The sequence below is a fragment of the Sinohyriopsis cumingii genome, chromosome 7, assembly GCF_028554795.1.
Source record: "Sinohyriopsis cumingii isolate HCF-2022 chromosome 7, ASM2855479v2, whole genome shotgun sequence".
NCBI classification, from domain to species: domain Eukaryota; kingdom Metazoa; phylum Mollusca; class Bivalvia; order Unionida; family Unionidae; genus Sinohyriopsis; species Sinohyriopsis cumingii.
In genome coordinates this window covers 110,944,574-110,971,142 of record NC_142967.1, presented here as the reverse complement: position 1 = coordinate 110,971,142, position 26,569 = coordinate 110,944,574, and the positions used below count along the sequence as shown (strand labels likewise).

The window sequence follows — 26,569 nt, the reverse complement described above, 5'->3', positions numbered from 1 at the left end:
TAGTCTTGAGGAGTTTTTATAATCCTATCGTTGTTGGAGTCAATGACGGTGTTTTTAATTCGCTTGTCATAATAACGTTTTAACTCTCTGTATCGTTTTCCACCGCAACTGATACACAACTGTGATTTTCCTCTTACACCAACGTGGCAAACCAAGCACGGGAGGGGGCCAAGAGAACCATTACGAACGCTTTGTAAATGATACCCGCAGAATTCACCTCTGCATGATTTATTGCACGGGGCTGTCGACCCAATCATCAACCATTTGCAGTGATTCATTATACTATATTCTTTCATTTAAATACTTGTTTTAATTATATGGAGGAGGAGTTCGAGAGATTATCAGCAATTAAGCGTTACAAGAATGTTAGGTTTAATCTCGATAGAACCCTCAAGAACGCACCAAAAGCGTTAATAAACGATAGAACCCTGTTAAATAAAATCCGTGATTGTATCAATGAATTCAAGCGTGATGGTGCATCTCATAGTTGGTCAACATTTCGAATTGATGGCGTTGTTGATGCTACCATGAACGACAAACGCGCAGTAACGATAATATCACACCTTGGCAGTAAAAAGTATTTTTTCAGAGTAAAATTCATTGTCCGGGTGGAATCAGGTAATTGGATCATACGTGATAAATTTGAACCAGTTCTCAGCGACAAGAAAACAGTCATTGTTAGCCACGATTCCAAGCCGGGGCTGTTAACTGGAATTGACAAACCATACTATGAACGAGCATATCCTGAAACAGCAGTTGTTTATGGGATATACCCGTTAAATAAGAAACCTGATATTGTAAAACTGAAACCAATGAAACAGTCAACGGGGATAAATTGTGTAGCAGAACGAATAATAGAGCATTTTACAAATGCATGTCGAGGAAATAAACTAACTGATCTACGGCGTAGCAAAATAAACCAGTGGGAACTAACCGTAAAAGAGCGAGGAGCTACTATCAGCGACATAGCGAGATTAGAAACATCGTTGAGATTTCCAATAACCGTTACAACGATAACCGGGGAAGTATTATACGAATCAAAGTATAAATCAAAGGGGGCTCCAATCAAGATTATTGATCATAACGAACACGCATGGACATCCGCGATCACAATATTTCCACGGGATAGAACAGTAAAGTATATGCCTGAAGAATTCCTGGGAGAACAATTCTCCAAGGATGGTTCTCTCGCGGAGAGGAAACTATTTGATGCTATTGCCTACTTGTGTAAAGACGACCCTGTATCAGTGTGGTTACTTCGCAGCGCTGAAAACGATACGGATACCTTTGATCAGTTTGTAAGACCAAACGGTGAATTATACCGCACTGAAGCATTACATAGCAAGATGAAAAAACTAGCCATGGAATTTGGAGAGCATGAACAACTACTAACAAATTGTTTTACAATTCCATCGGTTGTAGCTCATGTTGCAGCAAGGAAAAATGCGTGGAGACCAACACGCAAGGAATTTCTACCGGATGTACAATCCAGTTGTTTGGAATACTATCACGGTGGATTATGGAACACTAGATACTACCGCGATAGTATGATTTCCGTTGATATGGTTGCATGTTATCCAGCGAGCTTTCTCGGGTATGGATCCGCCGCTGAGTATTTCAAACGATTTGGACACCCCAGACATGAAATGACTCGTGTTGCTATTAATGGACCACTGCCTGATTTTGATTTAACCGGATTCGCTCGCATAGTATCATTTGAATTCGCGGCAGGACTCCATCCGTGTTGTTATGTTTGGATTGGTAGACACATGACTGAAAAAACGTGGTTGCCAATAGCGCTGCTACGGTATATGATTGATTGTAAAATGCTAGTTTCGTTGATTGTCAGTGACGCGATTATATCATACCGGGCGCAGACTGAAGTCTGGTTACCAGAACCGGAGCGTCTAGATAGCATAATTGACGAATCCAGAAAACAGATTGATGCCGACGAGGAATATATCATCGAATGGTCCAAAAAGATATTCAACCAACGAAACATAGAGGCAAAAGATCTCTGTAGAAGAATAATTGGTAAGTTCACACAAGGTGGAAAAAACCACGACTACAAACGATATTGCTCACGGCTGATTATAGATGACGCAGAATATGATTTCGTAATCAAGGACGCAGTGGCGATAAATAGATACGTAAACTGCAAAACAGCTTTCTTGTCCAATGGAACAAGGTTGGGTACAGTTGTTACTTACAGCGATGGAGACAGCCCAGCATATCCACATTTGAGGGCGTCTATGCTGGGTTATGCTTGTATAAATTTATTTTCAATGTTAAATAGATTTCCCGACACCGCAGTTAGAGTTGCGATTGATTCAATGTACATGGACGTAAAGTATAAAAGCAACGTGGCTGTGCTTACTAATCCGAATGAGATTTGGGGTACATGGAGAATTAAAAATGAAATACGACGCGATTATTCCCCGTCAGCAGATGTTACAATTGAAAACAATTACTTACGCGGTGATAAATTGTCAGAGTGGTCTAATGCACCACCGATATCCGACCCAATTTGTAGATACAAGACGGTTTATTTAAACGGCTGTGGCGGGTCAGGAAAGACGACTCGGGCAATTGAATTATTTCGAACGCGGGCAAGTATGATCGTGCTTACACCAACCCATAGACTAGCGCGAGAGATAAAACAACGAAATGTTGACGCCGTTACTTATCACAGCTTTTTTCGATACAGCGGCGGTGCGTGGACTCCTGATCGAATGGGTGAAAAATTTATTCCTGAGGTTATCATTTGGGATGAGATATGTACTGTTTCGTTAGATGTTTTACAAACATTTCTTGATTGGTTGCTGCGCGCGAATACAGCAGTGATAATGTGCGGGGATCATGGCCAACCACCACCATTTGTCGGCGAGGGTCCACATGATTGGTTAAAGGGTTTTGTGGACTATTATGAAGAAACCGATGCTGATTACCGAGCACTTGATGAACAACTGCGCGAGGTTAAGAAATTAATCAGATTACAGCCGGATAGAATTCAATGTGAAATAATTCGCGAGGTGATTCCGGAAACGCCGTTAAATGAATTCTGGGAAACATGGAGACCAAACGATTTAATAATAGCAAGTAGAAAGATAGTCAGAGACACACTTCAGCAAAAGTTGTTTACGTTGCATAAGGAAAAGTTTCCAACGCGCCCAGTGCCGTTGTGTTATAGACCCGCGGATACACGGCGGCAGAACATTGAAGTTGAAATTCCAGGACGGACAGAAAAACAAGTTCTCGTGCTGAATGATATCGTGCTCGTTGATATCAGCGTCGTCGAAAACGCGCTGCGTGCTGATAAATCCCCGTGGACGCTAGGATACGCAACGACAATACATTCCTCGCAGGGATTAACCATCACGGATACAACTGTTTGGATGGTTGATAATCGCATCGAATGGTCGAATCTAGTCTATCTTGCAGTGTCCAGAGTACGGAGGATGAATCAGCTTCCAAGAATTGTTGTTGACGATGACACCGGTGACGGAGTCACCAGCAGTGTTAGCATCGATGCAAGCGTCATTAATAGAAAACTCTCTGGTTATAAACAACAGGATAAAAAAAATAAACGGCAACTTGATATTGATGCCGAATTAATAATCTCGCTACGACAACAACAGAATAATCACTGCGCGAGTTGTAATTGTGTAATGAGTTGGCGTTATTCGGATAAAGACGCTCGCCAATTTACCGTGGACAGGATCGGTCATGTCAAAAACAATGTGAGGTTGACCTGTCTTGAGTGCAATAGACGCAACGGCGCTAGTTAAGACCACGCGGGGGTAATTGAGTATCGTCAGGTATCACTTGTAGTTGCTCGCGTGTAAACCCCCGCTGTGGGGCAGTTGAATCCAGTCTATAGATCGGTGGTCTACCAGTTGATCGTGTTATAGTAGATATCCTGTGCGTGGTGACACTCCAAATAGGATCAGTAGCTCTTTTTCTGCCGCCTTCAAGCTCTCCTGATTCATATAAATATCTCACGGTGACATCGCCGAGAATCGGCTTGGAAACGCTATTTATTTTTGATCTTCCGGGTATATACCTTTTTTTTATCGCGTCGCTGGGCTTCATGTTGATTGCTCGGGTAATCTCGTTATTTAACGCTGCAATTACGCCTGGCAACCTTTTGACCCATTCACGAGATCGTTTTTCTTGGATGAATTCTTTTGCGTATTGATATGCAAATAACCGTTCAGCAAGAGTCCGATTGAATCGTTCAACAATTGCCTGATCACGATGTAGCGCAGTACGACCTCGTGGTACCGCGACGCTATGATGTTTCAGCGTTGATAGAACAGCGCCGCGAAATTCACTACCAGGATCAACTTGTAATAGATTTGGCCAGCGCAGAGGACCTCTTCGATAAATCCGCTCAAACGCATCGGCTACTTCAGTTGCCGACTTTGTTTTTAACGGTTCCGCTTGTTTGTATCGACTCGCAACATCAACTACGGTTAGCGCGTATTTGTAACCGTTGTCATGCGGCAGAAATAGTATATCAGCCTGATGAACTTCATTAGGTACGCTGACATCAAAGCGCGAGAAGTTGATTTGTTTAGGCGGTGGTAGATAAATTTGCCATATAGCCTGTTTGGATAACCAATTAGCCGCAGTGGCCCTCGTTACTTTTGCAGCGCTTGCGAGTTTATCAATTGCAGCCTTCCCTTTCCAGTATCCTCTCGGAGAATAATAGATGGATTCCATGTTGTTATTAATTACCAGCGCCCATCATTAATTTACCTTTCATAGCCGATTTTACCAACCATGAAGCCAATTTTTCTTTGAATGATTTATCAGGAATGGTATTTAACGCGTGAATTAATTTTACATCCGCGATATGACGCTGTTGCAGATCGCTACTTTTATAAGCAACATCATGAGCATGACACGCCTTATCGATAGCGTTTATTGGATACTCACCGGGTTTGGGCTGATTTTGATCATCGAGTCTGATATCTAATCGTGTTCCGGGGCCACAGTAGTTATATCCTGGGAGGTGCTTTTTTCCTGGATACTTTGCCCACGGTGTTCCGGGGAGTTTTGATAACTTGGCTGCAATATCACCTTCTCGCTTTTTTTTAAAACATCCCCGGGTCTAATAGAAATAAATCTAAATTTCTTTATACCGCATTGTACACACTTACCAGTAAGTGCTGATCTATTATTTTTTGTTGTGACGGTGGTCATATCATTTGTGCCAGTATGCACTCTACACTTCACACAATATAGATCCATAATTTATGTATAGAGATATGAATATAATTGATTTTTCGGCGACTAAAACAAGAGAACCAGTTAAGCATGTTGCAGCGTTACCAAACTCGATCCGGATGATTATCATCGGACCATCTGGATCCGGCAAGACGCAATTACTACTTAATTTAATAATGAGATGGATGAAGTGGGATAAGTTGTATTTAATCGCCCCTAGCGTGGATGATCAACGATGCTACGAGGTGTTGAAAGATTTTAACGAGAATGCATCAGCGATCACTGAAAAAAATGTTATTGAGTTTATTACAGATATCAGTGATGCACCAGGTATTGATGATATTGATGGCAACGTTAACAATCTAGTCGTGTACGATGATGTTATGTTAGACAATCAAAAAAACCCAGCTAGGATATTTTCCAGAGGCAGGCATAAAAACACTGACGTGATATATGTCACTCAACGATACACTCAGATTCCAAAAGTAATCAGAGATAACTGTAATATTCTTGCTGTGTTCAACGGCGTTGATACACACACGCTACGAAATATTTGGCAGACATGATGCGGCGGTGACATGGACTTTAATGTTTTTCGAAACTTTTTTAGTCATGCTCAGTCGACCCCACATGGATTTGTAACGATAAATTTACATGATCCTCGGACACGATATCGTATCGGACTTGACCAAATATTCGGTTAAATTGTAAATAATTTTCATTGTAACACCTAGCAGCAGAGGGGGCAATGACAACCACGTCGTCGTCGCGCTTTTTTTACCGGACGCTGACGACGCTGGATCGAAAATGCAGAAAGTATATTAAACTAAATGACGTTCCGGACAATTGTCGATTTGCCGCCCCCCGTGGACGTGGTCGTTTTTATTTACCAGGCGCTGACGACGCTGGATCCGCTGAGTGCAGAAAGTATCAATTAAACCAAATGACGATTCAGCCAATTGTCCGATTCGCCCCCTCTGCTGCTAATCGACCCCTGACAACCCCATGGAAGGACGAAAACTAGCTTTAGTGCCTTACAAACGATGGATGGAATACCATCGGTGGCAAGAACAACGCACCCCGCATTTACCTCCCAATCCCCATTTGAGCGAGATGTCCCAGTTACAACACGAATTGCAGTCCTTGATGGATCGCCAAGATTTGTCCGAAACAGAAAAATCGCAAAAGTACGGTCAACTCTTACAACGACTGCAACTCTTTCACCAGAAAGCTTTAGACGAAACAGCTCTACCCACTTTGAAAGATTTTAAGACCTTGATGAAAAGTCCAGCACCATCATCATTACCACCACCACCACTACTACCATCCCCTGGGGTCACCAGAGATGCTACCCCACGAAGGCCTGAGGAAGAAGAGATGCGAGAAGTGTTTCAAACACCGTCAGCAGCTCCCATTTCGAGTAAGATTGCAGCATCCTTGTTGACCCCGTCCCCCACACCCCAACGAGAAGAAATGAAAGCTTGGGTTAAAAAGATGATGTCCACTCCTCCTTCGACAGAAGTGAAAAAGAAAGAAGGGAAACCAGAAGTGAAAAAAGAAAAGAAAACCAAAGCCATTCCATTGCCACCTCCACCTCCACCACTACCTTCGACTTCTACTCCCGTAGCCCATCGGACACGTAAATCCATTTCCAAACCACCCTTTCGACCCACCCAAAGTAGCATCACCGAAGAGTGGGTGACTTATTAACAAACCAACAAAATGGAAAAAGTCTTAGCCAGCATTTACTACGATCCCTCGAATCCTGCAGGTTACGCAAGAGTTCAAAAATTGTATCGTGCTGCTAAAACGCGACTGAAAAGTCTCCGTTTACCTCAAGTGCAACGATGGTTACAAGAACAAGCTACCTACACTTTACACAAACCCATTCGACGCAAGTTTGCCAGAAGTCGCACCCGAGTGGAAGGCATCGATCATCAATGGCAAGCCGATTTAGCCGATGTCTCTCATTTGGCCAGCTACAATCGTGGCTACAAATATTTATTTTGTGTCATCGACGTCTTTTCCAAATTTGCCTGGGTCGTGCCCTTGACTTCCAAATCGAGCAGCGAGTTAGTGCGAGCCCTGCAACGGGTGTTGAAACAAAGCGGTCGTCACCCTCTTCGATGGCAAACGGACAAATGCACCGAATTTCTGAACCAAGCTTTCCAAAAAGAATTAAAGAAACGTGACATTCATTTTTTTACCACCGAGAATCCCGAAACCAAAGCCAGCATCGTGGAACGTTTTCAAGGCACTTTGAAAGAACGCATGTGGAAATATTTTACGCATCACCACACTCTGAAGTACATCGACATCTTACCGCACCTGGTGCAAGCGTACAACCAATCTTACCATCGAAGCATCGGACGTGCCCCGCAAGACGTGACTCCCGACAACGAAGTGTTGGTGTTTGAGCGTCTGTTTGGTACGTCCCCGACGAGGGCTGTCCCCAACAAAAGCGGAGAGTTGACCGTAGGAGATTGGGTGCGCATTGGCAAAACCAAACGCACTTTCGACAAAGGTTACTTACCTAACTGGACGACCGAATTGTTTCGCGTCACTGGACGAGTGCATGGCCGTCATCCTGCCGTCTATAAATTGGAAGACATGAACGGAGAAGTGCTCAAAGGAACGTTTTATTTGCCCGAGTTACAACGTGTCACCAAAAAAGAAGACGACGTGTACGACATCGAAAGCATTCTCGAACGCAGAACCCGTAAAGTGGGCAAACGACGTGTCAAAGAAGTCAAAGTACGTTGGAAAGGATATCCACCCAGTTTTGATTCTTGGATCGACGCTTCGCAAGTCATCGACTATAAAAAGAAGTGACCATCATGCCTTTTCACACAGACGCAGCTACGTCGACCACTCCTCCTTCACCTAGTTCTTCTGTGCAAGATTTACAAAAACAACCCTTGTGGGTGTGTTGTGGAGAACGTGTGCCTAAAAAGCAAATCGTCTTTTTCTGCCAAATCTTCGTGGTGTATTGTGTCATCGGGGCAGCCATCGCCAATTTGAGTTTGCAACAAGGAGACAACCAATTGTGGACCATTTTACTGAGCAGTTGCATCGGTTACCTGCTTCCTAATCCCTCCCTGAAATTCACCTCGAACGGAAACCCCGGGAACCATGTGTCCAGTGCCAGTGCCAGTCACCACTTCAACCACAACCAAAACCCCATTTTAGACAGAGAAACGCCTCTGACGTACAGTAACCCCTCGGACAGCCACAGAACTCTGGAATTATGAGTCACCAAAGCCAATTTTACTTAACTTTACCCAGTGACAGTTCCATGGAGGTGTTTCCCAAGAACACGTTGTGCTGTTACACGGCCAAATTACCTCAGGCCATCCAGTTAGATCACAAAGCCCATTGGGAAGTGGCTTTAGTAGAAATCATTCACCCGACCCAAGTCCTCAATGTCCTTCCCAATCAAAATGTTTTTGATGTGGAAGTTCATGACGAGCAAATGCAACAGTGGATGGATAGCAATGTCAAATATGACAAGAAAACCCGTACACAAAAGTACACCACCTATCACTTGTTCATTCCCCCAGGCTATTATTTTAGTGGTCAATATTTGGTCAGAACCATAGCCTCCAGGTTTAATGTCGTGTTTCTGAAAGCTTTGGAGCATGTCAACAAAAGTGTCACCATGGAGTACCACAAAGCAGCTCGTCGCTTCTTGATGAAATTTGAACGAAGTCAAATCATGTCCATTTTATTTTGTCCTGAATTGTCTGACATGTTGGGCGGAGACATGGACATGAGAAAGGCCATGCTCAAGAAAAACGAATTACCCATCGTTTACGACAACGAGTCTTTTAGCAAGTTATTTCGTACCCCGGTAGAACTGAACCAAGGACTGAATTTGATGTTCGTGTATTCCGATGTGGTGGAGTACAACGTGGTGGGACACACCTCCGTACCGTTACTGCGTGTCATTCCTTTCAAAGTGGATTCTGCCACGAACACTGACGAGGAAGGTGGAAACACTTACCACGTCCACCGCGAATTTGTCCATCCTCACTATTTGCCTGTCAGTAAGTCGTATTTGGACACGGTCAACATTGCTATAAAAGGAGATCTGGGACAAAATATTCCATTCACCAAAGGAAAAGTCACGGTGAAACTCCATTTTCGAAAACGGTTCTCTCACGACTCGTAAGTAAGTCATGTATCCAGTGTACCGAGGGGTTGCTCGACAGCGAGGACACGGCTTAGGAGACATGTTAAAATCGGCCTTTCGTTCGGTGGCCCCGGTGTTGAAACCGATGGTGACACGCGGATTGCACGCCTTGAAAGATGCGGCACTGACGCAAGGCAAAGAATTTCTCCAAAATGTCATCATCGACAAACAAAACCCTAAAGAAGCCTTCATGAGGGCAGGCAAAAATGTCTTGCTGCAAACGGGCAAAGACATTTTAGGCCAACGAGAGACACCTATCAATGCCCTGCACGCTACCGAGTCAGGCATTCAGCAAGGACAAGACAGAAAGAGACGACGAAGAAAACACCCTTTCACCAGACTTCAAGCGAGAAAGGCCAAGAAAAGAAGAACCGTTCGAGACTTAGACGTTTTCGATTATTGAGAAAAGAGACAAAAAAAAAATGATGCACCGAGAATCTTGCGCTTGTTCCAAGACGGAACTGGACCTGTTTGCCATGCCCCCCACGATGATGACGATGCAAGAATCCCAGTGGGTGGAATTTCACCCCGTCTCCTCACTGACCGATTCCGCTCCCATCGAGTTTGAAATCAAAGGACAGCCCGAAGATTACATCGATCTGAATAGCAGTTACTTGTACCTGAAAGTCAAAATTCTAGATAAGACTGTAGGTGCTATAGACGATGAAGCAGTAGCTCCCGTCAACACTTTCATGCATTCCTTGTTCAGTAGAGTGGACTTGTACTTTAATAACAAACTGGTCAGTAGCAGCATGGATACTTACCCTTATCGTGCCTACTTGGAAAATCTCTTGACGTACGGAATAGATGCCAAGAACACTCATCTCAATGCCTGTGTGGTATGGGAAGCTGACGAACCTACCAAGTTTGAAATATTGGAAACTGATGAAAAGAAAGACAACAATGATGGATTTGTAGAACGAAGAAAGAGAATCACGGGAGCCGACACAAGTTTAGAACTGATGGATCGTTTGCATTTGGACATGTGGTTGCAAGAAAAGTATTTGCTGAACGGGGTGGATGTCCGCCTGAGACTGAATCGTAGCAGTACCGATTTCCATTTATTGGCTGATAGTGACGGTTACAAAACCAAAATCCTAGAAGCCAGACTCTACGTACGCCGTGTGGAAGTGTTACCTAAAGTGGGAAACGACATCATTCAGACGTTGAGCAGAACGACTGCCAAGTATCCCATACGACGCGTGGAAGTGAAAACCTTCACCATTCCCAAGGGACAGCGATCCATGATCGAAGATCATCTGTTCCAAGGACAGTTACCCAAACGTTTGATCGTTGGTATCGTCGAGAATACAGCCTTCAACGGAGCTGCCGAAAAAAATCCTTTCTACTTTCAACACTTTGGCGTGTCCAAAATCGAAGTCAGTCGCGATGGCAAGACCTTGTGAACCCGACCTTTCGAACCTGACTTTACCAAGAAGAATTACTTGAGATCGTACTTGTCCCTGTACGAAGCCACCGGACAGTTAGGAACCAATACTAGTCACGGTATTAGGTACGAGGATTATGCAGGAGGCTACGCTTTGTGGGCTTTTGATTTCACTCCAGACCAAGGCAGCGACGAGGGACATTTCCACCCTATAAAATCCGGCCAGATTCGTATGGAAATTCAGTTTAAAGACCGAGACCCTGATGAAACGGTGAACGTCATCCTGTATGCAGAATTCGATAATACCATAGAAATCAACAGTTTGAGAGAAGTCATCCTAGATTACTAGAAACCATGGAAGACTGTTATCCCTCTTTACCTAGTGGAGAAACTTTTAGTGTTGGATTATTGTTAAAAAATGTTCGAGTTGTCGTTGTTTAGTGTTAAGTGATTTTTGAATAAAAAATGTTGTGTTTTGAAAAAATTGTTTGATGTTATATTGTTGGATTATTGTTAAAAATGTTAGAGTTGTTGTTTAGTGTTAAGTGATTTTGAATAAAAAATGTTGTGTTTTGAAAAAAATGCCTTTGTCTTTTGTTTAGCTATAAGAATGTTGGATTGATGCTCTTTCATTTCTTACTATCCCTCTCATGACACTCACTAAACGTTGCGACTCAAAAACCGTGTGGGGGATGTTTTCCTTCACGTCTGCGCTTTGACTTTAAGAACCGGGTTGTTTCCAGTCTAACCATCCATTGTCGACTCATCCTCCTACGAAGATGTGCTCCAAACTAGCTAAGCTCAACGAAGCCTACGTGAATTTGCATAGGGTCAGACACAGTCTGATACCGAAGCCAGAAGAAATAGAGAATGTGAGAATGCTAAAAATCACTGAAGACCTGATAGAAGAGTTCTTCAGAGAAGAAGTGAACAGGGAGAAAGAAGAATGGACAGAGAAGTAAAGACTTCAGAGACAGCAACAACAGCATCAACAGCAGCAACAAGAGCAACAACAGCAACCTGAAGCTGACAGAGGCTTTGTCGATTGTCGTATCGACACCAAAGAGTTCTTCTTCTCTTTCCGAAGAAGCAGACCTATCGCCAGAAAGTCTATCCTCAGAGGACATCGCATTCTTAGAAACTAAAAAAGAATGCCATAGCAAACAAAAAAAAAACAGCCCTTTTCAGGGCTACCCCAATACTCTAGAAAAGAAATAACGATCGATTTGCCAATGTGTGTAGGTAGAGTAGTGTGAAAATAAACACTAACTCTTTTTTTAAAAAATATGAGGGTATGTGTTTGTGTGTTTGTGTTTGTAAGTGGTTAAGTAGGTTGGTATGGATAGTAGATTAAAATGATGTCTTTTTTTTTTGGTGTTTGAGGTGTAGATTAGGAGTTAGATTGGATTGCTTTGCGTATGTGGATAGTCTATTGAAGTGATTTATAAAAAAAATTTTAAAATAGTGATGGGTAGCATAAAAAGTGAGTGAGTGTTTCTTTTAGGTCCGCGCGTTGTTGCTTTTTGGTTATGATCTAGGTAAGATCAATTTTATGTTTTTAGGGGGATGTTTTCCATCACGTCCGCGCTTTCACTATAAATTGAAACTCGCTGGGCAGTCTAGCTACCCTTGTTGATTGATCAACACAAGAATGAATAGCAGAATAAGCAAACTTCTTGAACTCCAGATACATCTGGAATATGTCAGGCGCCTGTTAAATGAACTGGCCGCGGAGGCTATAGTAGAAGAGGAAAGAATGAAGAACGAAGAGGAGGAGAGAAGACAGAGGGAAGAGGAGGAAAAGAAACTAGAAGAGAGGATGTCGTACAATATTCCCGAGACAGAGGATTGGGGTGTTGAAGCGAATCATCCTCCCTCTGCTCTCCCCAGAAGAAAGGTGAAAGGAGACTGGGGAAGAAGATGCGTGTGTGGCGCCAGGCCAGGAAGGTGCAACCATTAGATAGGTGCATCTGGAGTTTTAAAAAAAAACAGCCCTTTTAAGGGCTACCCAAAACTCTAGAAAAGAAATAACTATTAATTTGCCAATGTGTGTAGGTAGAGTAGTGTGAATATAAACACTAACTCTTTATTGATAGTGAGAGTGTATGTGTTTGTGTGTTTTTTGTTTGTAAATGTTCAAGGAAGTTTGTGTGAATAGTAGATTATGGGTTTCTTTATTGTTTCTTAGCTTATGTGGAGAGTATAGTTTGGGTTTGATTATATGAAATGAGAAAAGTGGGGGATGTTTTCCTTCACATCCGCGCGTTGCTTGGTCATGATCTAGGTAAGATCAATTTTACGTTTTTAGGGGGATGTTTTCCATCACGTCCGCGCTTTCACTATAAGAACCCACCACGTTCGTCATTAGAACCATTCTACGGAATAATAAAAAAACGAAGATGGTGGTTACAAGTGACTTGTTCAACAATTTGGTACATATATACAACTGGATAATAGATGGTATCTATGTAGTGGAGAGACTAGAAAAAGAATGGAAGATAGCAGAGTACCTGGACTACGCTAAATGTCTAAACATAGCAAAAGAACTGATAGCAGGAATGATAGAAGAGGAGGAAAAGAGATTGAGAGGTATGATAAATCCCACCTATGTCAGAGTGGGAAGCCTAAAGGAAGCACTTGACAATGCAAGGAAAGTCAGGTGTTTTCTTGAAAAAATGTCACATGGGACAGAGTGCTCTTATGTGGAGAGAGGTCAGGAAAGACTTAGGAAAGGAGAGGAGTTGATGAGAAAATTGATGGAGGTAGAGGTAAAGAAGATTAAAGAGAGATGGTATAAAGAAAGAAAAGATCAGGAAAACAAAAAGAAACAATGATTTTGATAGGCTAAATCAGAATTGGATCAAAGTCCAGGAAAAGTTTAGAGCCTTGGGCCATCCAGACTGGATGCCAGAGGAGAAAAAGAAGAAGAAAGGAATAATGGAAAAAGTGAGGACTTGGTGGAAGAAGTTAAGGAGTTAGAAGAAGAAGAAGAAACCCAAAGGCCCTTTTCAGGGCCAGCCATATTTCTCGAAAAGAGATAGCCTTTCAATTGCCTACCCTTTTTTAAATTTAAATTTAAATTTAAATTTTAAAAAAATTTTTTAAAAAAAATCTCATATTCAATTCCCCTTGTCCCTAGACAAACCCAAACTCTATTCCCATGTTAATTTCCCTTGTCCCTAGACAGACCCAAACTCTATGTTAAATTCCCATTGTCCCTAGAGTGACCCACGATTTTTCTCCATGTTAAATTTCCATTGTCCCTAGAGTGACCCAGGGGTGTTTTTAATGCTAAGTCCCATTGTCCCTAGGGTGACCCCATTTACTACTAATGTTTTTGTATTAATGCATGGTATGCATTGTAATTCAAACAAATAAAGAAAAGTAAGAAGAATAAAAAAATTGGATTATTATTATTATTATTATTATCGTTGTTGTTGTTGTTGTTGTTGTTGTTGTTAAAATGAGAGTTAACTTCTTTCAATGCCTTATTTCATCAGCATTATGACTCGTTTCCAGTCATTCAGATGGGTCTGGATAACAAAATTCACAAGTTGATTTGAACATTTGTTTAGTTGTATTGTACTGACCTATTAGCGGTTTCGTCTATGATCCATGGTGTGGGCTCTGAAAAGGCAATTTTTTGATATAAATGACTCAGTGTTTTTGTTTAAAATATAGTTGTAAAATTAAGTTTTGAGGCACGTCTCGGTGAAGAAAGATAAATAATGCACATTCACCAAATATTTCAAATTTAAACCTATTGCTTTTAATGTGCATGTTAACTTAACAATGTTTATTATAAGCAAATAAACAAATAAATGTTCTTTTTTCTAGAGAACGAAATAAACCTATGGAATAAAGCTGATTGATTTCGGAAGGACTATTGATTTTGACTTTAGCATCACTCGAGCTTTTTAAACATGCTCCTGTCGAGAAATATAAATAAACCTATAACCAAAAAATGCAAAATATATTGCGCTACACACAAGAATATATCAAATGTATCAAGTGTAGGTATCGATTTAGTAATAATAAGTTGAAAAACAATATCTTTCTTCTCCAGTATATATATGTAAATATATATATATATATATATATATATATATATATATATATATATATATATATATATATACAGTGGGTGGAGAGGAGACAGATGGGACGCACCTGCAACTTCTAAGTAGGAATGAACCTCAGACTTGCTACTTGTTGGACTTTCCTGCTCATTAGAAGTGGAACTGGTCTTAGAAGTATGAAGACTAAGTCTTTCAACTTCAATCCTATAATTTTAAATACACTAAAAAGGTGTTATTAATGAGTACAGAGTGAAATCATGACTGCTTATATACAATTTCCTCTCTTGCAGCATTTAATTGTCTTGATACCATTGCTAATTACATCTAAAAGCCCGATTACTTTTATCTGATACACTGTGACCATAGTAAAGTTATATGAGTTTTACCTAATATATTTAAAATTGGTGTAATAAAGGACAATTTCCCCTCTCTAATCACATGTCAGATTAACTAACCAAAAGAAAATTAAAAGAATAAATATTATGATAGTTTAGGAATAAAGATTGATAAATCTGTAAATGCACAGTGTAACTTTCCTTTCATGTACCTCCTGTTTTAAATTTTGAAGTCTAGACAATTTGACTTTGTTCCAAAATGAAATGTCAACCACATTCTAATATCAGCCTTTCTCTGAAGTACTAGTAGGAATAATAATTTAAGTTGGGAGGTCTGCACGCTCACACCCCACCAGAAACTGAGTTATCCGTCATCGAAGTCCTTTAGTCCTTAATTCAAATATTGATAAAAATCAACTTCTGGCGTAAATAGATTGCAAATATAGTACACTAGTACAATTTGCCGATGTTCATAATAATTTTTCTTCTCTCTCTCTCTCTCTCTCTCTCTCTCTCTCTCTCTCTCTCATTTAAATCTTTTTTTGTTTTCCTGTTAAAATTCGTTTAATCATCCTTTGTATCAAATCATCTTACCTTGAATCAATTTCCCTCGTTGCTGCAGAAATCCCTGGAAAGAGGTTGATATACAGTAATGACTTATATAATTTACCTACTTTATATATATATATATATATATATATATATATATATATATATATATATATATATATATATATATATATATAAATTTTTTTCGGTGCAAACTAGAGTACATTTATTAATAGAATTTTATCGTGCCGGTATGTCAATCTAGATTTTTTTTTAAAGAAACTTACTGTCAGGATTTACGTAAAGTAAAAATGTAAGTCTAAATTCATTTCAACCGATAATCTGTTTTCCTTTAGAGATTTTACTACGTAAGGATAATTTGTTAGTGAAGAGAATAAATGTGTTAGAAATGAGGATTGTACGGTAAATGTGCTGCTTCTCGTTGTTGAATCGACTTTGTTATTGAACACTAACAATACATATAATACAGTATTTCGACACATTGTTTTTCTACTTGTGAATACATCTAAATGAAAAAGGTTAATACAGAATACTGATCATCAGTGGAAGAATGACGTACTATGTAATTCTAGATAGGGATTATCGACCTGCCCTTCATTCTGTAGTCTCTCATACACATTAGAAATGTCGGTATTTGTTCCTGTTGGAGTCAGGCCTGTTCCTACTTCATCTCTAAAATGTAAAAAAGTACATATGCTCAAACCTTTCAGCAAATAATTCCATAGCTATTACTTTCAAAAATAAATGCGTCCATTATTTGCTCCTGACGTATCAGATAGAAGCTAGACTGTGTGCAAATTCATTGTACATAATGCCTATATACATGAATACTGCGGTAAATATGTCAAATAAGTTATAGTCAGCAAAATGTATGTGGACATAAATGTCCGAGATAATGTTTTTAGGAACCATTATGAATTATGGAATTTCAGAAACTTTTGAGTTAAATGTCTATAAACCTTTTAGGAGATTTTCTCATTCTCACTAACCAACTGTACATACATCTTAGCTATACTTTTGTCATTGTCAGTATCATTTTGTTATGATGTCTATTTGTATATCAAATCAGTGGTACATTGCCATACAGACGCCATCATCAAACTGTAAGAATTACAAGAAAATGTGACTTGTCTTTTGCTAGTGTATGATTGGAAAGGTGTGTGTATTTGTGTGTGTGTGTGTGTGTGTGTGTGGTTAGGATTTGTAACGTAACTTTTAACAATTTTTCAGTCATATCGCAACGATGTCTGCAGTGTGGCAGTTAATAGTGATGTCTAGCACTGGGGCATCATGCCGCAGACACGTAGCATGATGTCCCACCCAGTCACATTATCCTGGCACCAGGCCAGCTAGTCCTAACACTGACCTCTGAATGCTGAGCGCCAAGCGAGACAGCTGTTAGTACCATTTTGTAAGTCTTTGGTATGACTCGGCCGGGGTTCGAACCCACGACCTCCTGCTTCGGAGGCGGACGCTCTAACCATTTTACCACCGGAGCGGTAACCTAGAAAGTTGTTGTTTTAAGTGTACCCATGTACGAGGATAAACTATCACATCAGGTATTGAGTAGAACCTTTATTAAAAACAAATTATGCTTCATATCTCCAACGGTGCCATTTGTTGAATAGAACATTAATTCACAGAAAATTCGGAAGAAAACGTTTTATAAACGATGTAATTAAGTCATTGTATTATACGAACCAAAAAAATAAAATTAAACATAATACATGACTAATTGAGAAAGCATATTTTTGATTCGTTGTATCCACTAAATGTGATATTCTTCTCAATGTGTATTCATTGTCGTATTCGGGTTTACAACATGTGTAAATATCTCGGTATCCTTCTACCTAACTCTAGGTGCAAGATTGGGTGAATATATATTTTGTTCTACAAATACGAAATCCATGTTACCTGGGAACGTCAGATTCTTCAGACGGCATATCTGTGATTTAAATAGAAAAGCTATTGTGAATACACATAAAAGACGATATTTCACATTGCGCAGTTGTATCCAGAAAATTAATTTACGTAAGTAAAACTTTACAAAGGCATGTTACAAAATTATCCGTTTTGATAGAAGACGAACGAAATATTATTGTACATCTAAACTAGTGCATTCTAATATAAATGAACATCCCGAGTATTTGACTCACTTGTTAATAATTATATGGAGAGTAATATTCACATTGTTTAATTTAATATCATTTACTGGTCTTACTGCACAGTAATCTTGTCTAATATTGTATAACTACTGTGTATAATTAGGATGCGATAAATTGGAGGAAGAAGAGCAATGAATCAACATGAGGAGGCAGAGTAGATTCAAACTGATTTTGAAACTTCTTTCGAAGCCTTCAAGACACTAAATAATATCGTATTTATTGCTATTGAATATTTAAAGGGAGCATACTTTATTAAATTTGTTACAACGTACCCAGCTGTGATTTCTTTTGTTTTGATCTGTTCTTCAGGATGAAGATCACCAAAGCGATAATAGTGACAACTAAAACACTTGTTCCAATGCCATTTCCAATATTCACTGCAAGCTGATGATCCGCATTATACTTGTCTTCTCCAGTTGCTAAGATTTTTAGAATAAACGTTATGTCTTAAATATAGTCTATATCGGACCATGAACCAAATGACGTACAGAATAATGAATCTTACAACAAATAGCACAAAGATTATATTGGTAAATACTGGCATATATCTTTTCGTACACACTTTTTAAGAAAGCGCGGACAAATGCGTTTTAAATGAAATGGTAAATTATCATTTGCTTCTAAATCGGTCCTACAAACACACATACATACATACATACATACGCACGCACGCACGCAAGCACACACACACACACACACACACATACATACGTACATACATACATACGATGGTGAAAAGCAAGTGCAAGTTACCTACATTAGTATTGTTTGCATTAGTGGAATAGGGATGACATGATATACTTTTAAAGAATATCCACCAGGTATTATATAAATTATTAGGACAGAATTTTTCAGTACAAGTAACAAGATTGAAAATTCCTCTAAATTGTGTTAAGAGTAAGTTTTGATTAAATTGTATTAGAAGTAAATTGATAAATCATACTGAAAGTAATCTTCTACTAAAATATATTGAGATTGAATCCATTTATTTCGGTATTGCAATTATATACTATTTAATACAGATTGCGCTCTTATGATCAAGTACGAACTGTCTATACATACATTTCCCTTGTATCCTAAAGTCGGCACACAAAGAAAAAAAAAGTACATGTAAGCACCGCATTGCGGAAACCTAGAAAAATCGTAAGCTATTACTAATCGCGCTGACGTTGTAGAATTATCTGTCTAATGACATACATAGATCCAGACGATAGCCTGTAAGAGACTACGAAGCTTCACTTGAGGTTCTGGCCATGGCAAAGAGCTAGGAGCGCGCCATATTTGGCGTTGTCTTCAGAAACTGGTATAAAAACCCCAGCCGCGGGTCGACACCAGTTTTGCTGGTCAGAAGCTCAAATAGACTTTTGTCTTTACAGCTCGATCCGAGTACCTTCAATTCCCCAAGAATGTAGTCACGTCTTCATCATCTAGTGACACTACATCAAATGACTTGAGCTTCCTTCCTTTCTTCTCTCTCTCTCTCTCTCGGAATTGAGAAACGGATTGACTTAGAGTTTACGAAGTAAAACTCTTCGTAAAAAAATTATATACCACTAGAAGCCAATAAAACTAGATATTTTCTTCATGTTTTAATTATATGAAATTATCTGACACCGTTTTTGACAGACCAATTATGTTTGGTTGTGTAGAAATCGGACAAGGTATATTTGCTGGAATTCGTTATTTGCTTTTTAAAATATAAATCTTGAGCAAGAAGCCATCAGTATTTCGCATATAAAATGAATCAGACTATACATATATCTCGTGCACCATTTGAATTATCATAGATTCTACCACACCCAGCATACACCAAAAAGGATTAGTAATACTTTTAATAGGTCTTCATCCAAGCACATACGTATTAATAAGTTTTGCGAACAGTTATGTGCAGAGTATAACACAGCAATAACCAACACACACATTGCAATCTTACCACTATTTATTATGATCGGAATGCAGTCTGAGAAAGCACTTTTGCCCTTGAGGTTCCATGAATACATTCTATAAAGGTAGAACCCAGGAGGAGGTTGGCGAACGTTTACAGAGAAGGTACCATTAGGAAGCCTGTACTGACTTTCTCTCTCTTGAAAGTATTTTATAGTTGTACTTTGCCACGTACTATTAGGACCAAACGCAGCTTTGTACTCAATTGCAAATGTCTGGTCATGGCCTCCATTGAAACCGGGATCAAAGTTAAACACAATTTGGTCCTCCATAAATTTGTTGAAGTAAAATCTATGAAGAGGAAGCGGAGGGCCTGTTAAAAGATAATATCTCATTTGTATGGGATACATAACAAGTTTAAATCATTTTATTAGCGCAGGTAATTATTAGATGTGTCAAAACTGTAGAACATAATATAGAGAGCATGCTTTGACATGAGCAACATCCACATAGTCTACAACATTAACATAATACAGAAATAACATAATAACAAAAATAATATCAATACTTAATTAAAATATGAGCTAGAATTTGAATGTACAAGACTATGATTCCCAATAGGTGCTAGGCTGATACCAGCATTACGTTGTTTTCTGGGCTGATCCCAGTTCAATCAGAATCGGTGTAAACTAATCCCAGTTCAAGTAAAATCGGTGCTAGGCTGATCGCAGCATTTGAGTGTATTCTGGGCTGATCCGCTTAAGGTATGCTATGCGCTAAGCTGATCTAAGAATAATAGTTTATTATGGTGAGCTGATCTATGCTAGGCTGATCTCAGAATAATAGTGTATTCTGGTGAGCTGATCCCATCTTCAAGTAAATATATGCTAGGCTGATCCCAGCATTATAGTGTATTCTGGGCTGATCCCAACTTAAGTAGGCTGATCCCAGCATTAAAGTGTATTCTAGACCGTGCACGGCTGATCCCAGCTTAAGTTGACTGTGTGCTAGGCTGATTCTAGCATTAAAGTGTATTCTGGGCTAATCTCACCTTGAGCAGATGATATTATGTAATTAAAGATGCTTGGTATGTAGAAATATAAAATGATAAAATATCCTCAGTAACCTTTGGTACCAAATATTGCTGTCTGGCGCCTGTCAATGCCATGAGCAACATTTAAAAGTGATATCGCTCACAAAGTCACCAGTAAGCATAAAACTGTTAGGCTTGCTCGCGACACTACAGCCAATAAATTACCTATACACCAGTAAGCGTCATTCTTAAAATGATACAATTATTTACTTGAAGTACTGCGTTTTCAGCTTTAAACAATGTAGTCCGAAGATCCCGTACATTTTGCAATGCACTTTTCGGAAGGTGATTGGCACAATATGTAGAGTTTAATTTTTGGTTGCATTCTGTTGTCTAACGGTACATATAATAAAACTGACTTTTCAATGCGGAGGCATTGCAGTAAGGTGGGTTTTCGAAGGGCACGCTACGGTTGTCGAATAAACGTTGATCTGACCGTAGGGTTCCAACTATCAAACTTTTGGTCGCTAGTCCGGAACGCTATCCATTGGGCCACCACAGCTGCTACTACAATTAATAACTTCCTACGCTACACTAGAACACTGATTCCCAAAGGGGTAAAGTTTACAGACACAGCGTCAACAGCGAAAAATCGAAATACAGCTATGTCTGGCCTTTTCAATGTTTTTCGTTTTTAATGTTCATACGTTTTTCATAGCTGCTGGTAAACACCATATATTGAAACGACCAATATAGCTTCTGACAATTACATGCATTACAATTCTGCTTTGAACATGGTCAGCCTTTGATTATGGTATATTTCTGTATCTTGTATTAATGAAATACATTTAGCGAAAACCAGCAAGAAAAGATATTCATTAGAATATGGTCTGTTTCAAAATATGTTATATACACTACTGTTTAAAGATCTATTTTATATGCGATCTAATCCCTAAATGTAAATAAACAGAGGAATTAAAACAAAGGAAAATATAGATATGTTTCAATAACCTATGTATGGCCGAGTGGAATGTACAGATCAGATCTAAATTTGATTTGTAATGAATAATTAAACTTTAGTTATTGTCTATCACTATGTACTTTACTTGTTTTATGCTTACCTGTCTTGTTTCTTTAAACTTGTGTCCATGGTTATAGATTTTCAGGGTCACTTGCAGACAACATATTACATAGCTAAATTTTGTCTATGATTGTAGGTTATATCTTAAGATAATGATCATTTGTAAAAAGAAATTGTTTACGTGAATTTGAGTTCAGGTAATTTGTTTTTCCTTTGGAAAAAAGTCCTGGTCTACTTGATAGTTGTGTTGTTTACTAAAATTTAAGTCAAAGCATTAACCTTGTTTACAACTAAGAATGTTTTGGAAATTACCTTTTGACCTTTTGACCCACATCCTTGTCATAGCATTGTGTCTTCGCTTTTTATATAAGGATGTTTTCAACACAATTATTTATTCACATCTTAAAGTCAGTCTGTGGTGGAATCATTTATAGTTGTTTCCGGGTATAACTTGAGATAATTTATTTATTTAAATTATTCATTGAAGGTAAAATATGCTTGTTGACATTTTGGACTAAACCAGTACTTAGGGATTATTATGAATGCATTTAATGACATTGTGGATTATATACTATTAGTATATCAGCACATTCAAGACTTCTCGTACATCCGCAAATTCAAGACTGGAATTCATATGAAACACCCTTTCCTTTTCGACTTCTGATAGAACCTTCAGGATTATTTAAGATTTAATTAACAATAATGTAAGTTCCTTTGAAATTTGTACTTTTGTGTTCTAGAGAAATAAATTATTTGTTGAGTTACTAAACGTATTGGGTTTAGTTTTTCTGTTACTTAGTTTAAGGCCATAGAGATGTAAATCACACGTTTAGCATATGATCATGTATTACAGAATTCAATACATAATAAGATACCCTCTTCCAACAAGTTACTGAGTAAAGTATGATGATTGAAGACATGTCATGACTTTATTAAATGCATGGTGCTTTGGAGGTATGGATTGGAATTCTGAACCCGCTTGTTAACATTTCCCATGGATCAAATCAAAATGAACATGTTGGAATAATGTTTAAAATGTCCATTAAATGTAAGTGTCAGTTCCGCTATGAAGACAAAATCACAAATTGCTTATTGCTTAACTCCTGACATGTGAAGACAAAAACACAAATCATTTATTGCTTAACTCTTGATAGGGACATTGAATATATGGATGTCGGTTTAGAAACCAATTGATGCATACTGGTTATGTCAGACAAATTCAGATTTTATCAAATTATCTAAAAGTTTATTATCACTGACCTATAGCCTGACTTCAAATTAACTAATTAATGGAGATCTTATGTTATAAAGTTAACCAGTGAATTTATAAGAAAATTCTTATACATCTTACCATAGTGAATCAGCTGAAATGTAAACTCTATCTGGCCAATAGCATTTTTCAACACAAGTGTATAGTTGCCAAAATCACCCAGTGATAAGTTCTGTAAGACGATATGTGCCATCTGAGCCTCCAACTGAACTCTTTTGCCATACATCACGTATTTAATAGCTTTACGAGTGAGGTTTATGTTTTTAAGGCTTGAATTATCAACAGTTGTGGTTCCCTTTTGAATGTGAAAGCTTTCTATGGCGGGATCACTGTAGAATGGTATCGATATATTAGTAGACTGATCTATTTCTCCAGTGAATGCAGTCTTTCCAGGCAAAATATTGGGCACACCTGGACAAATAAATAAGAATGTATAGATTATCATTTTCTTAAATATATAAAACAAGCCAGTGAGAACCAGTCATAATGACCATATTTTGGTCATTAATAAAGAAGGATAGTAACGAGAAATAAATTTAGTTTTCAAAAATGAATAAAACACGTCACACAGTTTCATCAAAATATCCCCAACGTTCTGTAACGTACCGCTCTTTTCAACTTTGATGAAGCCATCTACAATAAAACGAGGTGTTATTATGATAGGCATATACTTTATCTGACATTCCCGTTACGGTATTCCGTAGTATCATTCATACTGAGTCACAAAGCCACTGAGAAGCCCAAGGTTGCATAGACACATCGTAATCTATATGATCCTTTTGTTTTGGGGTTTATCATAACACAAGGTTATTCCAGCAGACCATTTGGAACTGATTATATGCCTTAATGTCTGTATCTCACTTGGATGTTCAGATGGATTGTCAGTTTTACCTTCATTGATCCAGATCTCGATCTCTCTCTCTCTGTTTGTGCTATGTTTGTCTCTCTGGATATGTGCAGTATAAAGTGACATACAGAAAGATCGAGCGAAGAAAACTAGAGACAGACAGACAGAAACAGAGATTGAGACTGATGATAAAAAAGTCCTATGGTTTGTAGAATTTGTAATTAAGTCATAATAATGATATGGATGAACTGTAAATTACTTTAAATGTATTACGCTTGATGGGAAGCTTGCGTAGCCCAAGATTATATATATAAGTTTGTGTCACTTTTATGTTAAGTATTTGTTTTGTATATTTTTCTCCTCCTGGATAGCAACTTGCTTAGCCCGAAATTATATATATATATAAAACAATTAATACTATCATACAGGTTGGAGAATATTAAATTCGTACTCTACTTAAGATTCTAAACCAGGTCCGTTAGTATACGTCACCCATCAACTTGCCTGCACGCACCAGTCCATATTCCATGACGACTAAGCACACATCACCAAACACTGATGCAGCTGAATCGGTGTTATTTGCACTCGTGCGTAGCAGACACATTCGCATGGCGACCTAGTAATTAATTCTCATTTACTTACACATTCATTCTTGAATGCTATGAAAGAAATCAAGGTATATATATAATTAATAATATAATTACAAAATAATTACAAATATATTTCTTATTGTAATCAACTGCAAATACAGGAGTACAATATAATAGTTTGCTTGAAAATGTGTTTTTACCGAATTACGAACTTTTAGCTTATATTACAGATAATAAAGCATAATCATCCTTTGTGTATGCCTGGACATGGAATGTTTCTAACACGAAAGCCTATGGTGTCGTAGTGATAGAGCACTTGTAGGGTGTTGTCGGGTTGGATAGCAGTTACATTCATCCAGAATGATTCCATTACATTACAGACTAGAATTAAATGTGGTCTTTAGCTAGCTAATCTAATTTCCTTAAGATAATTTGCATGGCAATTCTACAACTCAATGAACTAAAATATTTTTATATGTATGCATGACCATAGTACATAATGATGTGACTGATGTACATGACAAAGTGAAATTTGTGTCCAAAGCAATTGAGTATTTTTATCTGACATCTAAATTAAACCGTGCATGTTACAAGTGATCGCAATTTAAAAGATGACATTACTGAGTTCACGTGACAACTAAAAGATTAGAGAGATTTCACTTACAGTCACAGTTTTAACCAGATGTGCCCACGCACGAAATATTTATGAGGAATGAAGCTAGTACCCACTCTAGGAAAGAAAAAAAAATAACAAATCTCACAAACTCACTAGCTCATTGTATTAAATTATTTATAATGATTAAGGAAGTTATTTAAATTAATTGTTTCCTTTTGATGGGAGAAACGTCAGGATACCTTCTGAAGATTAAATGATTGACTTGAAATAACCAAAATCATCTTTCCTTAACACTTCTATTCTCACATGGATTACATTACCTGAACTGGTCATAACATACCTATATAACCTCGCTAAACTATACAGTTCCTGCGTACTATTGTTCTGTGATCGCAAGTACTATATCATTCATACCAGGATCAGAAACCAATGTAGAGACCTTAAACAAGACCAGTATGGCAATCACTATGTCATTATATTTCCATCTGTACTTAATGCACAGATCAAATGCAAAATCTAATACTTGATCTGAATGGAATCATCTTTTCAGTCTCTGCAAACACTCTCATATCTGACATTTCTGAACTCAAAACTGAGCAAAATTTTAATATCTTTAAGTTTAGTTTTCAAAAGTACATAAATGATAAAAGGAGTTTTTAACTATTGTTTGTTTCTTAGATTTTAAATATAAAGGGATTCTGTTTATTATAAAATATCATTCTTTCTTAGGTTTGATGAAGGTCCTCTTTATACTAAATGCTATTCTTTCTCTATTTTGGTAACACCATTGTTTACTTATTGCTGATATCTCCTTTTCCTTTTTATAGCCTTTATTTTTAGCTATAATCACAACTTATTGGTTGTTGCTTTTTTGTGTTGTTTTTTCTTCTTCTTGGTGGGGAGTTTTCTTTCAGCGTGTCGTGTTTGAATAATCTTTACCACTATATTTGTATAGCGAAAACCTTATATAATGTTTTGAGAACCTTTTACCAGACGCCTTTGCATAATTTAGCAAGCAGAATATATTTAAACTTACTAACATGAATTCTTGAAAAATAAGATGAGTGAAGATGGAAACCTTTGCTAATGGCATGTACAAACTTATATATAACGGTACAACCCATTCAATTCATAGAGCTTATAAGATCATCTGTGTAATGTAACAGAGATACATGTCAGTATGACATATCCTTTTCAAAGTAGATTTCCATAGTGTGGTAAGTAAAGTTTGGTTGGCTAACGGTAATATAGGATTGAACGGTTTGTAACACAAGCTACGTGTGAATGT

The 26,569-nt window shown here is 38.3% G+C and overlaps 1 protein-coding gene across 1 annotated transcript in view; it reads right to left on the bottom strand.

Moving 5' to 3' along the window:
• Positions 1 to 26,569, bottom strand: part of LOC149795929 (adhesion molecule nephrin-like) — a 149,316-nt gene that overhangs the window by 75,113 nt on the left and 47,634 nt on the right. The window contains exons 12-19 of the mRNA XM_089963891.1: positions 23,310 to 23,639; positions 19,894 to 20,217; positions 18,233 to 18,379; positions 17,710 to 17,740; positions 16,355 to 16,467; positions 15,820 to 15,853; positions 14,982 to 15,094; positions 14,402 to 14,438 (exon numbers count right to left, since the gene is read on the bottom strand). Of these exons, the coding sequence (XP_089820017.1) occupies positions 14,402 to 14,438; positions 14,982 to 15,094; positions 15,820 to 15,853; positions 16,355 to 16,467; positions 17,710 to 17,740; positions 18,233 to 18,379; positions 19,894 to 20,217; positions 23,310 to 23,639 (1,129 nt within the window). The remainder of the gene's footprint in view (positions 1 to 14,401; positions 14,439 to 14,981; positions 15,095 to 15,819; positions 15,854 to 16,354; positions 16,468 to 17,709; positions 17,741 to 18,232; positions 18,380 to 19,893; positions 20,218 to 23,309; positions 23,640 to 26,569) is intronic.